Source organism: Episyrphus balteatus, chromosome 3 (genome assembly GCF_945859705.1).
Source record: "Episyrphus balteatus chromosome 3, idEpiBalt1.1, whole genome shotgun sequence".
In the NCBI taxonomy this organism is placed as follows: domain Eukaryota; kingdom Metazoa; phylum Arthropoda; class Insecta; order Diptera; family Syrphidae; genus Episyrphus; species Episyrphus balteatus.
The window spans coordinates 7,024,808-7,038,241 of NC_079136.1; the positions used below are offsets into that span (position 1 = coordinate 7,024,808).

The window sequence follows — 13,434 nt, forward strand, 5'->3', positions numbered from 1 at the left end:
AACTACGATAACCTCGTTAATGCAAGGTAAACACCATGCGCAAGTATGGTGAACACAAATACGTAACTCTGAAGATATCCAAGCTAGATCGATTAAAATAAATACCTTAAAATACCTATCTAGGCTATTATACATAATTATTTTATATACATTTTATCATGCTAGATAATATCAGTCCCTCATAATTATTTTTGAAAGTATTTATATTTTGAAAGCTCAGGTATTTTATATTCCAAATATATTTTAGAGATAGAAACATATCATTCTTAGAAATAAAAAAAATGCTAACTACACAACAAACATACAAAATTAAACTAAAAAGTAGTCGTAAGGAACAACCAAATTGAATTGGAAAACAACTAACAAAAACAAAACATAAAAAAGAAAATTATTAAAAAATACGTTATTATTTTTTCAATAAAACACAAATTTAGGTGCCCGCCATTTCCTTGGCCTATGAAGCCGCCGAAGCCGATATCATGAAACGACCACCCAGAGATCCATTCAACGATAAATTAGTAAATTCAAGGTGCAAAACAAAATTCAAACACGATTATATCAAAAATCGTATATTTTTTTAACATACCAAAAAAATTCTCGTTAACTCGTACCTAATTAATTTAGTTTTAAGGTTTTTTTCATTTTGATTTTTTCTGTGGTATTAACATTTTTTCTACACATTTATTCTCACATTTTTTTGTTTCATTAACCGTTTAGAGTGGTTTTTTATTTTGTTAACATTTCTCATTCATTGAAAATCATTCATTCAAATTACTAACTTTTGATCATTTCATTCCATTTTTTCCCCATTGATCTTCCTCTCACATTCATATGTACAAGTGCTACTTGGAGGAAAGGATGCTTAACTTAGAGTTGAATGGTTTTTTATTTAATTTTGTTGTCTGTCAACAAAACAGTCAACATTTGTGTGGGTTTTACTTAACATTTTTTTTTATTTTGTTGAGTGGAAATTGTTATGGTTCATAATATTTTCTTGTTTTTATAGTTTTTTTTTAATTTTAAAGTTGAAATATTGTATGGATAGCTAAAGGTTATGTACGACGTTCAAGACGTGAGGAAGAAAAAGGCTTACCTAAAAACTTCTGGAACAGACTTATACAACGATTAATGAATTCAGATGACTTAAACTCTGAAAAAATTTTAAACTAGGAAATTTTCCGAAATTTAAGCTAAAGCTTGTAGTACTGCCAAGCAACTTCATAGCAACAGACATTTCTTTGAGCGGAAATGTCTTCATCCATATTTGGGTCAGTAGATATTCGAAAGACAATTTATTATCAGCTTCTTGATAAGATGCGACAATGTTGTTTAGTTGTTTCTATTTCCTCTACAAGCTGAGTGGCAGTTTCTCTCTGTACAATGTTGTCATTTCATGTTGTCCGATTGTTAAGTTGGGATGAGACATACCACGAATTTCTTATTCTTAACTTTCTATAGGTGGATGTATCCATTCAAAATTAAGAACACAGTTTAAGAACTTGAAGTTCATCTGACAATTTTTGACTATGCAGAACTTGGCATTTCGCTTGCTAGGAATTATTATGTTGTACCTACTAACATAAAATCCTAGATTCTCTGCCAAAGAGGAACGAAAAGTTTGTTTAAGTACATGTTCCATCCTATTTTTGAACCATTAGAATAAAAATAAATTTATTAATACCCAAAATTTTTAGATTTTGTATACTGATATCAGCTTGTGGTATTTCCAACAACTAAGTTTGATAAGCTTTCTTTCTTCTGAAAAATAAAATCTTCGAACTTCTTCTATCGAAATAATAAATGTTATTTCAAAAAGCACGTTACTTTTTCTATCTATCAAAAACTTTAACCTTTATTCCATACAATGAAAAAAGCTTTATTATTCTTTCATTAATGCGATTCATTTTCCACAATCATCAAATCATATTCACCACATATTCATATCTCTTATTATTTTAACTCATACATTTATAATTTCTTAAAATAAAATTCACTGTGTATCGTACACAACAAACGATATGTGAAGTTTTAAGTGGTGTGTAATACGTGTCGTCGCATTTTGAATACAAAAAAATATATTATTAAACAAAAAGCAAATAACATTAAATAGAATATTGATTGAATATTATTTGAATGTCCTTCAAATTTTTTCGTTCTTCTTTATTTCTTCCAAGCTCTTATGTTCTTCTTATCTTTTTCTTTTCGTATATAATAAATAATTTTCTTTTATTTATTTAACCCCCCCAATATTATATCGCGTTTTGAGAGAAATAAATCGATTTGATGGAGTGTTAAACCCCCCCAAACCCCCCTCTTCACTCCTAACATATATATAGTACATATCTGTATACATAATATTTATCAATATCAACCATTATGTAAAAAAAATTATATATATTTTTCTATATAATATATCTCTTTCACTGGCATTTTGCAGAACACGCCCATAATTATACATATTTATGTGTGTGTGTGTAATAAAAATTCCTCTTCTTTGGCATAATTATTGTATGTGTTGTTGTTTCTAAAATGAATATTGTGTCAATTTTAACAACAAAATATCAAAGAGAGCATTATATAAATTTTTGTCGTCGTCTGTAGGATTTATTTATTATAATGTATTTTATTTACCTTCTATATATAATCACCATTAATTAAACAGAGAATTATTCATATTATAACTATTTTTTATTATAAATATTATATCAAGGATAACACATTTTTTTTTTTTTTTGTTTTTGTTTAACTGATTTCGAATTTACTTTTATTTACTTTTTTACTAACATTTGAGCGTGTATAATTTTTGTTCATCCTTGCAAAAAAAAAATGAAAAAAAAAAATAGGTACCAGCTATTTCATTAGCTTATGAGGAAGCTGAATCCGATATTATGAAACGTCAGCCAAGGAATCCTTTTTGCGACAAACTGGTCAATGAAAGGTAAAGTTATCGTTTTTTTTTCTGCCTCTACGAACTTCTACTACTATTTCTACTAGTAAACTACAATAAAAAAAAAATAAATTCGAACGCAAAAGGAATATCTTTTTATCTTGTATCTTTTTTTGAGAGACTCATGAATATGAGAAACAATTTTCTTAAAGTAAATGCCTACGTTTCTATCTCAAAGAAAAAAAAAAAGCAAAGTACAAACACTTCTTGTTTATTACAAATTTTTTAGAATCTTTTTCAAACTTAAATTTTGTTTCCTTATTTTTTTTTTTAACTTGTACGTAATCTTGATAATTTTTTTATTATTCAACAAAGAATTTTTTTCTTGCCTTCACTACATAATAATTTTGAATTTTTTCTATAAAATATGCTTTTGACTTTTTCAGCAAAAATAATAATAATTTATTTAAATTTATTTTATTCTTCAAAATATATATAATATTACTTTATATACATTTTACTATATTATCTGCTCTTTCGAAATTCAAAATTGTATTTTTTGTTCACATAAAACTATTTTTATGCGAAATTCCTCTTTGCTGATTCGATAACAAAGAATTTAAAAAAAAAATTAATGATAAATTTTTAGTATGAAGTTTTTGTCATATTCCTTCTATATATTTTTTTCAAATTTAATTTACGCAAGAAAAATAAAGCCAGACAATATTTTGTTTAATTGATTTGTTGATTTCAATGTTTTCTATTTTGAATTATGTACTTAATTTTTTGACTGTAGCTTACAGTGTTTTATAACCAAAAAAAAAAACTATTACATATTATGATATCCCTATAAAGAGATTGTGTGATTTTTGATGTCTTTAAATATTAATATAAATATAATGGAGTCTGTACGATGTTTCTCCTCTCTCTCTCTCTGTTAAAGTCCTAGTTCGCCTTAAGTTTGTTTATTTATTTTTTGTATTTAGAGTAATTCTTTTCGTACCGCCAAAATGTATTATATTATTATTTTTTTTAGTTTAGTTTAGCCTAGCTTTAAATCTGAGTTATCTTTTACCTTTTATTCGAAGAAAGCAATTATTATTATTAGATTATTATTAATCAATTACTATACGAGTGAGTGGTTTCAAAGAAAAATTATTTTATTAAAAAAAACAAAAATCATTAAAATCGGCCCAGTTGCTCTTGAGTTATAAATGGTGTAGTTACCACTTCTTTGCTTAAAGAAGATTATGTTGTTATATACCATTGAAAACTTATAAGTATTCGATCAATCAATCGAATCAGAATACTCTGCTTTAAATACACTGTATTTAAAGTTCTTGAATAATACTCACACTTTTTTTTTAAGTAACTGTGCCAGAGTATTAAAATACCAGTTCGGACACAAAGAACTTGTTCCTGAGGTCACAAAATAATTATGTGCTTGAAAGGTTAGCGATTGCCTGAAATTTCTTAGTCACAAAATGGTAGACTATTCTAATATGAAAAATTGTAAATGTTGTTATCATTTAAAATGATAATAATTCTCGAGTCATTAATTCAAATCATGCGACTCACTTCGAAGTGGATTGTCCAAAAGTCAGAAATAAATAATATTGACTAAACAATTATCAATTTTGATGACATATATTTGAGAGGCCTGCTTTTACTTGCAATTGATATTTTTACTGCGTGAAAATGCTTTATAAATACAATTTGTGTAAATTAAGTTTAATTATGGACTCTTAATTTCAGTTTAAATGATTACGAATTTGAACCTTGTTGCCAAATTAAAAAACCAAAAAGAGATCAATTATTTAATTATAAATAAATCTAGAAACACATTACTCGTATAGTACTTGTAACTTCGTTATTTTAGTTTTGCTTTCTATTCTTTAAAAACAAAACAAAAAAAAATATAAATTTTAAATAAAATACCCTTAAAGAAATAAACCTTTCAAAACCCTGCAAAAAAATATTTTATCTTCATTTTCGGCCACGCCAAAAGTTTTAAAAACAAATTCTATTCCCATTTTATATTATGCGACAAAAAGTATCAATAATGCTCCTTTTAAATACTTTCCGATTTTTCTCTCCTTTTAATTTTCCAAACTTTTCTTCTTCTTTATCCAATATTTTCTTTAATAATAAAATATAATAATATTATCCTAAAAACACTTGTTTTTTTGTTTTTAATTAACAATTTATTTTTTTTTTTTAAGAAATACTTCTTACATTATTCTCTCTTAATGCAACTGTAATAATTCCTTTATTTTGTTTTAATGTAAAATAAAAAACTAAACGTATTTTTTTTTTATAAAAAATTCATAATATATGCACCTGTGTGTATTAACCTTTGAACAAAGTAAATAGAAAAAAAAATTTATAATCTAAGGTAAGTTCAACGTCTTAAAGAAAATTAAAAACAAAGAAATGGGACTATTCGTCCTGTTTTTGTGATACTTAATTGCATTATGGTTTTATCCATACACACTTATATGCTCCTCCTTTAAACAATAATATAATCATATATCTGCCTGAATAAATATTTTCTAATTAAATATAATCCTTTGGAATGTCCCAAAATAAAAATATATACTCGTAATATATATATTGTAGGATTTGTGCTCGACTATGGTACTTAATTTAATATTAATTTATTATTAATCTCTTTAATTTTGTAAGACATCGTTTTTGTGTGTGTGAATTTCTTTATTATCCTTCTACTACATAATGATTATAGTCTTTGCTAGTGATTGAGATTCTTTTTTTTTTTAACCAATTTAAAAAAATCAAAGATTTCTTTTAATGAGTTTCCAATAAAAGGGGAAATTTTATGTGGAAAGAAATAGACGCAATCAACAAATCACTTCTTTTTCAGAATCGAAAATGAAAATTGGAAAGAAAAATACTGAAAAATGTTTTATTATCTACTTTAACGTAGAGCAGTTTATACTTTAGACATCACAGATTTTATGTGGTCGCTCCAGGTCAAAGTGCTGTTAATTACAATACCTAGAATTTTAGGGAAACATCATCTAACAAAACAGGTGGAAGCAATGTACTAAGTAAATGTTTTTATTTGCAAAGTTCTAGTCGTGGAAGGATTCAATAAGAGTCTATTTTTATAAGACTATTCAAATAAAAACTTCAGATGTTCATTCATTAGATGAACTCCAATTTTAATAAGACCAACTGGAAATTATATATAGAGCTGAACTTCATCAGCATTTGCATTATGTGGGAGAGGCAGTTTTAAAAATTATTAATGAATATGGAGCTTGAAGCTGAGTATGACAGGATTGACCGAATCAAACGCTTTTGAAAAATCATATAGTGTTAGCAATGTCACTTCATCTCGATCAATAGCCTGACGCAAGTCATCGGTAATCTTGATTAAAGCTGTTGTACAGCTGTGGTTAGATCGAAAACCTGATTGCAATGATGTCAAAAAGTTGTTAGATTCTACAAATTGCTTAACTTGGTCTCCAAAAATACGTTCAAATTCAATTTCAAAATTTTAAGAACTGATGCTGAACCGAAGTCTTTGTGTTCATCGCCGAGTCAAAAAAGTCGAAAGCATTTTTAGTCAAATAGGTTAAATTTATTTTATATTTCAGTTAAAAAATGTCAAAAGAAATAACATTTAGCATTTTTCCAATTCAAGCCTTCGATTTGCGTCTATTTAATTTTCACAAAAAAATTCTCGAAAATAAGCGACTCATATATCGTTCTATTCCTTTTAGAAACTATTATACTTTAGTTCTATATAGTAGCTATTGTTTTGTGGTTATTACGTTTCGTAATTTAAATATGTACTACCTATTGCTACACATATTTTAAATACTTATAAGGTTCACTCCTCCTCATTCATTATTTATTATTCTTAGTAATAAATCATTTCTTCAAATCAATCAAATCAACCAATCGTTCATCCACCAATTATATTAATTCAATAATTTGATTTGGTACTGTTTTATTCTTTAGGTGATAATTATTATAAATTTGAGTTGATGACTTTTTAGTTGACTCTATTCTATAAAAAAAAACCTTGCATATTCTTAGGAAACATTGAAACTACAACACAGTACAGTCAAAAAATAAATACCTACTTAAAACATTTGCATACAAAATTTTCATATTTCAATTTTTATTCATCAATGAAACAAAATTACCTATAAATTACCTTAAATAAAAAAAAAAAAAACTGTATGCGAGTGTGAGTGTGTGAATGCCAGGAGTTGACCTTATTCTAAAAAAAAAAAAAATGAATGCGCTTGAACACGATCTCTTTGAAAAAACAAAAAAAACCTATGAATACAATAAATTAAAAAAATGTATTGTATCAATTAGCTGACTGTTCTATCAATTTTATAAAAACCTATACTACATAATTTATTTATAAGACTTTGAATATTATGAATACATATTTTTCTATTTCAGTAATATTCGATAGTTTACAATAAAATTTTTAGTAAAATTTCTTTAAGTAGTTTGTAGAAAATAAACTTGACTGATAAACATAATAATATTATCTCAAGAAATATACAAAAATACTACCAACCAACACACAGAAACCAGCATTATTATATACTTATAAATATACCTCTCCTCTTACAGAAATAAAAAAAAAAAAAATGCAAATAATATATATTTTAAGTATAAAATTAACATTTTTTTTGTTTTTTGAAATTTGTTTTTGAATAAACAAAAAACCAAAAAAAATCATTAAAAAAAAAACCTGTGCGATTTAACTCTGTTTAATCATCATTAATCAATCCTCTGAAAAGGTACCAGCCATTTCATTGGCATACGAAGCACCAGAGAGTGACATTATGAAACGCCAGCCCAGAGATCCCTATCGCGACAACTTGGTGAATCGCAGGTCAGGAAAACACAAAAATTAGATTGCAAAAAAAAAAACATTTAAATTTTTTTTTCAAAAAATTTGCATTTAAAAAAAAACGAAAAAATATATATATTCATTCCAAAATTTAATGTTCCACTTTTTAAAATCAAACAAAAAAAAATACCTTTTTTTCGTTTTGAAACCAATATTCGATGTTGAAACAAAATTATTTATTTATTTTGTTTTTCTCTTAATTTTTTTAAAAATTGATACATGTTTATATTTATACACACATATCCACACATATTTTTTTTTAACAAAATGTCTAGTTGTTGTTATTTGACATTATCGAATGTTAAACACAAAATATAATTTTATAAATAAAAAAAAAAAAACATGTAACAAATTACCCTTTTACACTGAAAACAAAAACCCTTAACAAAAAAAATCAATTTACACTTGTGTTTCAAGTATACTACCCAAAACCTAGAATCGTTTGTTTGGTTTCTTATATTATTTTTGTTTTGATTTTGCAGGCGTAGTTTGATTTAATATTTGATAGAAATATTAAATTTTATGAATTAGTTTTCAAAAAAAAAAAAAAAAAAAAAAATATTAACTTAAATGGTTGTTGTTAAATTAAATTAAAAAAATAATAAAAAAAGCATGATTACTTATATTTTTTTAACATTTAAATAAAATAATTAAAACTTTTAATTTTTGAAAGAAATTAATGTAAACTTCTTACCGATGGTCTAAATACCCCGACGTTGTTGATCCTTACCATGATTGCATGTTAAGACAAGGTAGAAAGAAAATAGCAGTATTGAGCCTTTTTGAAAAGTTCTCAACTTGTCTTCAATGACATCCTATTTTTACCTGACTTGAGAAAACAATTTTTCTACGAAATGATTATTGAACGGTAGTGTTTTCGTGAGACTTTCAAGCCCAGTTAGTAGAAATCTAACACAGAGTCGAGCAACCATTCGTTCCAAAGGTTTATGACATTTTCTAATCCTAATTTATTTGACTTGAAAAAAAAATATCGAGTTGTTCTCAATATTTTATCGCTTTTTTACACAAAGAATATCAGATGAAATAGTTTGTAACCGAAACAACTCCAGTATTTCTTGCTCGTGAAATAGCAAAATACTGGGAAGTTGTCAGGATCATAAAGAGGGCAATAAGGATTTTCTATACGGGAACAATTTACTAAACCAAAGATCGATATCGGGTGCCTTGAGTAAGCAAATGTGTGAACCAAATTTAGTTAAACCAAATACACGAACCAAACCACTAACCAACAGAATAAATCAAAACCATTTGATATGAGGATCCCAGGTTTATGCAACAAATTCAGTCTGTTGAATAAAAAAGAAATAACTACAACATAAGTCAAATTCATTTCTGATCAATAGAATGGATTGATTTACACGATACTTTTATAACCGGATTTATTTTTCTATGCACATAGTAAATAGTGAATAGCATTCTTTTAAAGGATTTAAATTATTAAAAATTAATATTTCTTTTATTGCTTACACATCAATCAGTTGGTACTCCTTATTCAGTACTATTTTTTTAAATTAAATTGATATCCATTAAGGCAAAATAAAAAAATTAAAACAAAAATAAAACCAATAAACAACCAATTAAGTTATAATTTTTTTTAAAATTCGTTGTTTTTGTATTGAATTAGAAAAACAAAAGTTAGAAAGCAAATATATTAGTAACTGCATCCTATCATATCACAAAAAATAAAAACACTAAAAAAAAATGACTACAAAGTTCTGTCTTGAAAAAGAGTATTTTAATGTTAATTTTAATTATTAAAAATTGAAAAGAAAATTAACATTAAATGAGAATGCTTACTAATAACTGTTTTTGCTTGTTGAAACGTTCTATAAAATAAAAAAAATAACCAAAAGAAATTGCTTATATTTAAAGTTAAAAAAAAAACACACACATATACAGCATTATAGAATAAAATATAGAAAGTAGTAAGCATATTAAGCAAAAAAGCGCAACCCGCCATTATGCGGGGTTACCTTTACCTTACTATACAAAAATATACTCAATACAAAGCCACAAAATAACGGAAAACCATACACACAGAAACAGAAGAAGATATTATTACCCACTCTATACTCAACTATATAAATATATAAAAACTCATTCAAAAACAGACTGCTTTGAAATATTGTTAAATTTATTAGTTAATAAATTTTTATTTTGGTAGTTTTGTTTGCAATCAATCTAATAGAATGAGTAGTTTATTTACTATATAGTTGTTAAATATACAATTTTTTTTTCGTTCGATAGAATTTCAGTTAAATATAAATGTCACATGGTCGGAATGAATTCTTTTTCTCTATCTCTCTCTCTTCTATATATAAAATTGGTAAAACATTTTTGTTTGTATGTAAATGTTGTGTAAAACAACTTTAAAGGAGGTAGCAAAATTTCTTCTCTATTTATGTATCTTAAAACTCTTCTATCTCCCATGTGACGAGAATGTTTCAAATAAAAAAACTTAACAAAAAAGGAAAAAAAAAATAACATCCTTCATTGTCCGAATCCTTTTAAATGTTTATCCTCCTTCCTTCCTCCTCAAACTCAGTTCCTACTGAATAAAATTTATAATAATTTTTTGAAGAGAACAAGACTACTCTTGCAATGGCAACAAAATGTTCATCATGATGATGTTTGTTCGATGAAATAAATAATATGAAATGATATAAAATATAAGTAATAAGTAAATAACTACTTGATTAAAGGTACGATTTTGTATTATTATTCTTTTTCTCTTCTATCTTCTATACCTTTTTTAATTTTTTTTTAATATCCTACTTGCCAAACAAAAACACTATCCTTAGCTCAATTTTAATTTTTCTAAATAATAAAATTTAAGAATTTAAAAGTTCCATTTGAAGATCATCATATTAAAGTAAGTACGAATTAAAACAGGAGGTAAATCATGATATTTGTCAACGAGTTAAACTTGTTTAATTACAGAAGTAAAGTAACGTAATCGGAAATATGTAACTTTTTTTTTTACAAAATCGCTTTTGCACTGATATAATTTTTTATCACACGCTATCTAAAACCTAAGTAACACAAGATACATACTTATCAGACAGTAAGGGTTTCAGTACCAATATAAGAACACCCTTTCTTAAAAGGCATGGGCTTGAACAACTATTCCACTACTACTTGGCTACAGGGCCCACTACATTTTAATCAATGCCTTCTTAATAAAAATACAGCTATTGATTATTTTGGTTTTTGTTCTATTTCATTAATTTTTAACCCTTGGGTATCAGATTTGCTTTCTCATTTTGTAATTAGATCGATGATACTTATAAGAACCAACAAAAATAATATTCAGTAGACAACAAAGTTTTTCCAACGTCAGATTTACTTAAGTTATCGCCTTCAAAGTTGTCTAATAACTATAGCTAAATAAATTCTCTTGAAAATTTAATACAAATTCGACAATTAAAATTTCCAACTGCTATTATTTTCGGTATCGCATCTGCCATTTCCTAAAGCACTGGATCTCCATAAGCTTGTAGACTACTTTGTTTTTGTCATCCACCGCGGATGTTCTTGATTCTTAATGTCACCAACCAAAAACTCCGTCTCAGTATTAAATTAATTACCTCCAGCAAATTGTCAAACCGCACCGGGATCTGCTAATTTTGGTTCTCTGAAACACAAATAGTAACCTTTCACCAAAATGTTCCTCTCTACGGGAAAAATAAACCAAACGTGTCAATATTTGAATTGAGTGCTGGAAAAAAAGTCGATCGTGTCCATAATAAGCAAATACAAAAACCAAACACCCTAAACCCATGGCCCAAACCTGCAAGATTATTGATGCTCTGCCCAAAAACTGACTTGGATACGAATTTCATGTGACCATCACTTTGTCATTTTTATAACTTTTATTATATTCCTAGTATTATCCCAGTGCTAAGTGGGTTCAAGTGCTGTTTCTCGATGTTTCCAATTCCTTGAAAAAAAACACCCTTTATACTATTTTTTCTAACTGAATTCCTGTGATACTTTTTTCTTCAGGGTTTGTTCAAAAATTACAATTATAACGAATAAAATATGTTTATTTAATATCATCTGTTATGCTTATACAAAATTTATGTAGACAAATACCTTGATTTACCCTCCAAAATCAACAAAAAAAAAACTCCCAAAATTTGTAGATAGAAAACCTTTTGTAACACATCAATCAAAAACACTACTTATATTTGCATGCTTTAGTATTCTCTCTCTTCTCTCTCTGTTTCTGGTCTAAAGTGCTTTGCTTTTATGTAACATTATAAACATTTAATACATTTGTTCTTGTGATCAAATCAACACGTAAATTTTTATGGCAATGCGTGCGCATCATGCTTTGCGGGCTTTTAATAACTTGCTTCATTATTAATATATCTCTCTAGATGGTTTTGTGTAAAAAAAAAGAGAATTAAAAAAAATACTAACATTTTGTGTAAAATAAAAAAAATAATTTATAGGATTCCTCCTTATAAATGATTGTTAAAATGAAATTTCGAAGTGAATGCACTTATCTCACAAAAAAAATGTCCTTCAAAATCTCATTTACAATCGCTTGTTCGTTAGATCTTTTTACACTTAGAATTTTGATGTTTGAGTTTTACTAATGCATTTCTCTTTGTTTTCTTCCCTCTCTCTTTCATCTTAAATTCAATAAAAATAGATTGATTTCCATGGCATATGGACAAATCGGTATGATTCAGGCAGCTGCTGGATTCTTTGTGTACTTTGTGATTATGGCTGAAAATGGTTTCTTGCCAATGAAACTGTTTGGCATCCGTAAGATGTGGGATTCAAAGGCTGTTAACGATCTAACTGATTCTTATGGTCAAGAATGGGTATAATTTACTTTATTTTTTGATTAACTTTTATTTAAAATATATTTAATAATTTGTTTGCATTTAGACTTATCGCGATCGTAAAACACTTGAATTCACCTGCCATACCGCCTTCTTCATATCAATTGTGGTTGTACAATGGGCCGATTTGATTATTTGCAAGACCCGCCGAAACTCTCTCGTACATCAAGGCATGAGGAATTGGGCTCTTAACTTTGGTCTAGTATTCGAAACATTGTTAGCTGCATTCCTATCTTACTGTCCTGGAATGGACAAGGGTCTTCGTATGTACCCACTCAAGTAAGTATATGAATTTTACAATATTTTCTTTGTATTAGGACATTATTAGCATTGTTCTTTTGAATAGTAACGATTTGAGTTCTGATTTTAACATCCGATTCAGCTGGAAGGTGAAATAAGTTTTTAGTTGAACATTTTTAATAAGTCTAGAGACCACAACATTTCGCACATGCGATTCCACAACTTAAAAATGATATTGGTACAAAGCAACATTTTCTTTACATAAGAGTTCGCCAAATCGTTCGACTTGAATCGAACATTCGACTGACTAGTCATAATAATAAATAATTATAAATTTGTGCCACGGCACTCCATGAAGGAGCAAGGCCTAGTGACTAACAACTCTCAACCATTTGCTAATTTTAAGGGCCTTACAATTAACCACCGAGTCCGACCGGCGATGCACTTTTTCATTACAATAATACTTTCGCAGGGTTTTTCAATTCCTCTTAAGAGCAGTACCCACAGTTACCCACAGCATGTTTCCA

At 27.2% G+C, this 13,434-nt stretch overlaps 1 protein-coding gene across 7 annotated transcripts in view; it reads left to right on the top strand.

The window, feature by feature from the left end:
- LOC129916382 (sodium/potassium-transporting ATPase subunit alpha) overlaps nucleotides 1–13,434 on the top strand; it is a 67,274-nt gene that overhangs the window by 51,643 nt on the left and 2,197 nt on the right. For 5 of the 7 annotated variants that reach the window (XM_055996284.1, XM_055996278.1, XM_055996282.1 and 2 more), the window contains 3 exons: nucleotides 435–529; nucleotides 12,472–12,646; nucleotides 12,714–12,946. In XM_055996284.1, the coding sequence (XP_055852259.1) occupies nucleotides 435–529; nucleotides 12,472–12,646; nucleotides 12,714–12,946 (503 nt within the window). Of the gene's footprint in view, nucleotides 1–434; nucleotides 530–2,843; nucleotides 2,939–7,677; nucleotides 7,773–12,471; nucleotides 12,647–12,713; nucleotides 12,947–13,434 lie in introns of all 7 variants that reach the window. The other 2 variants (XM_055996280.1, XM_055996279.1) reach the window with 2 other exon arrangements.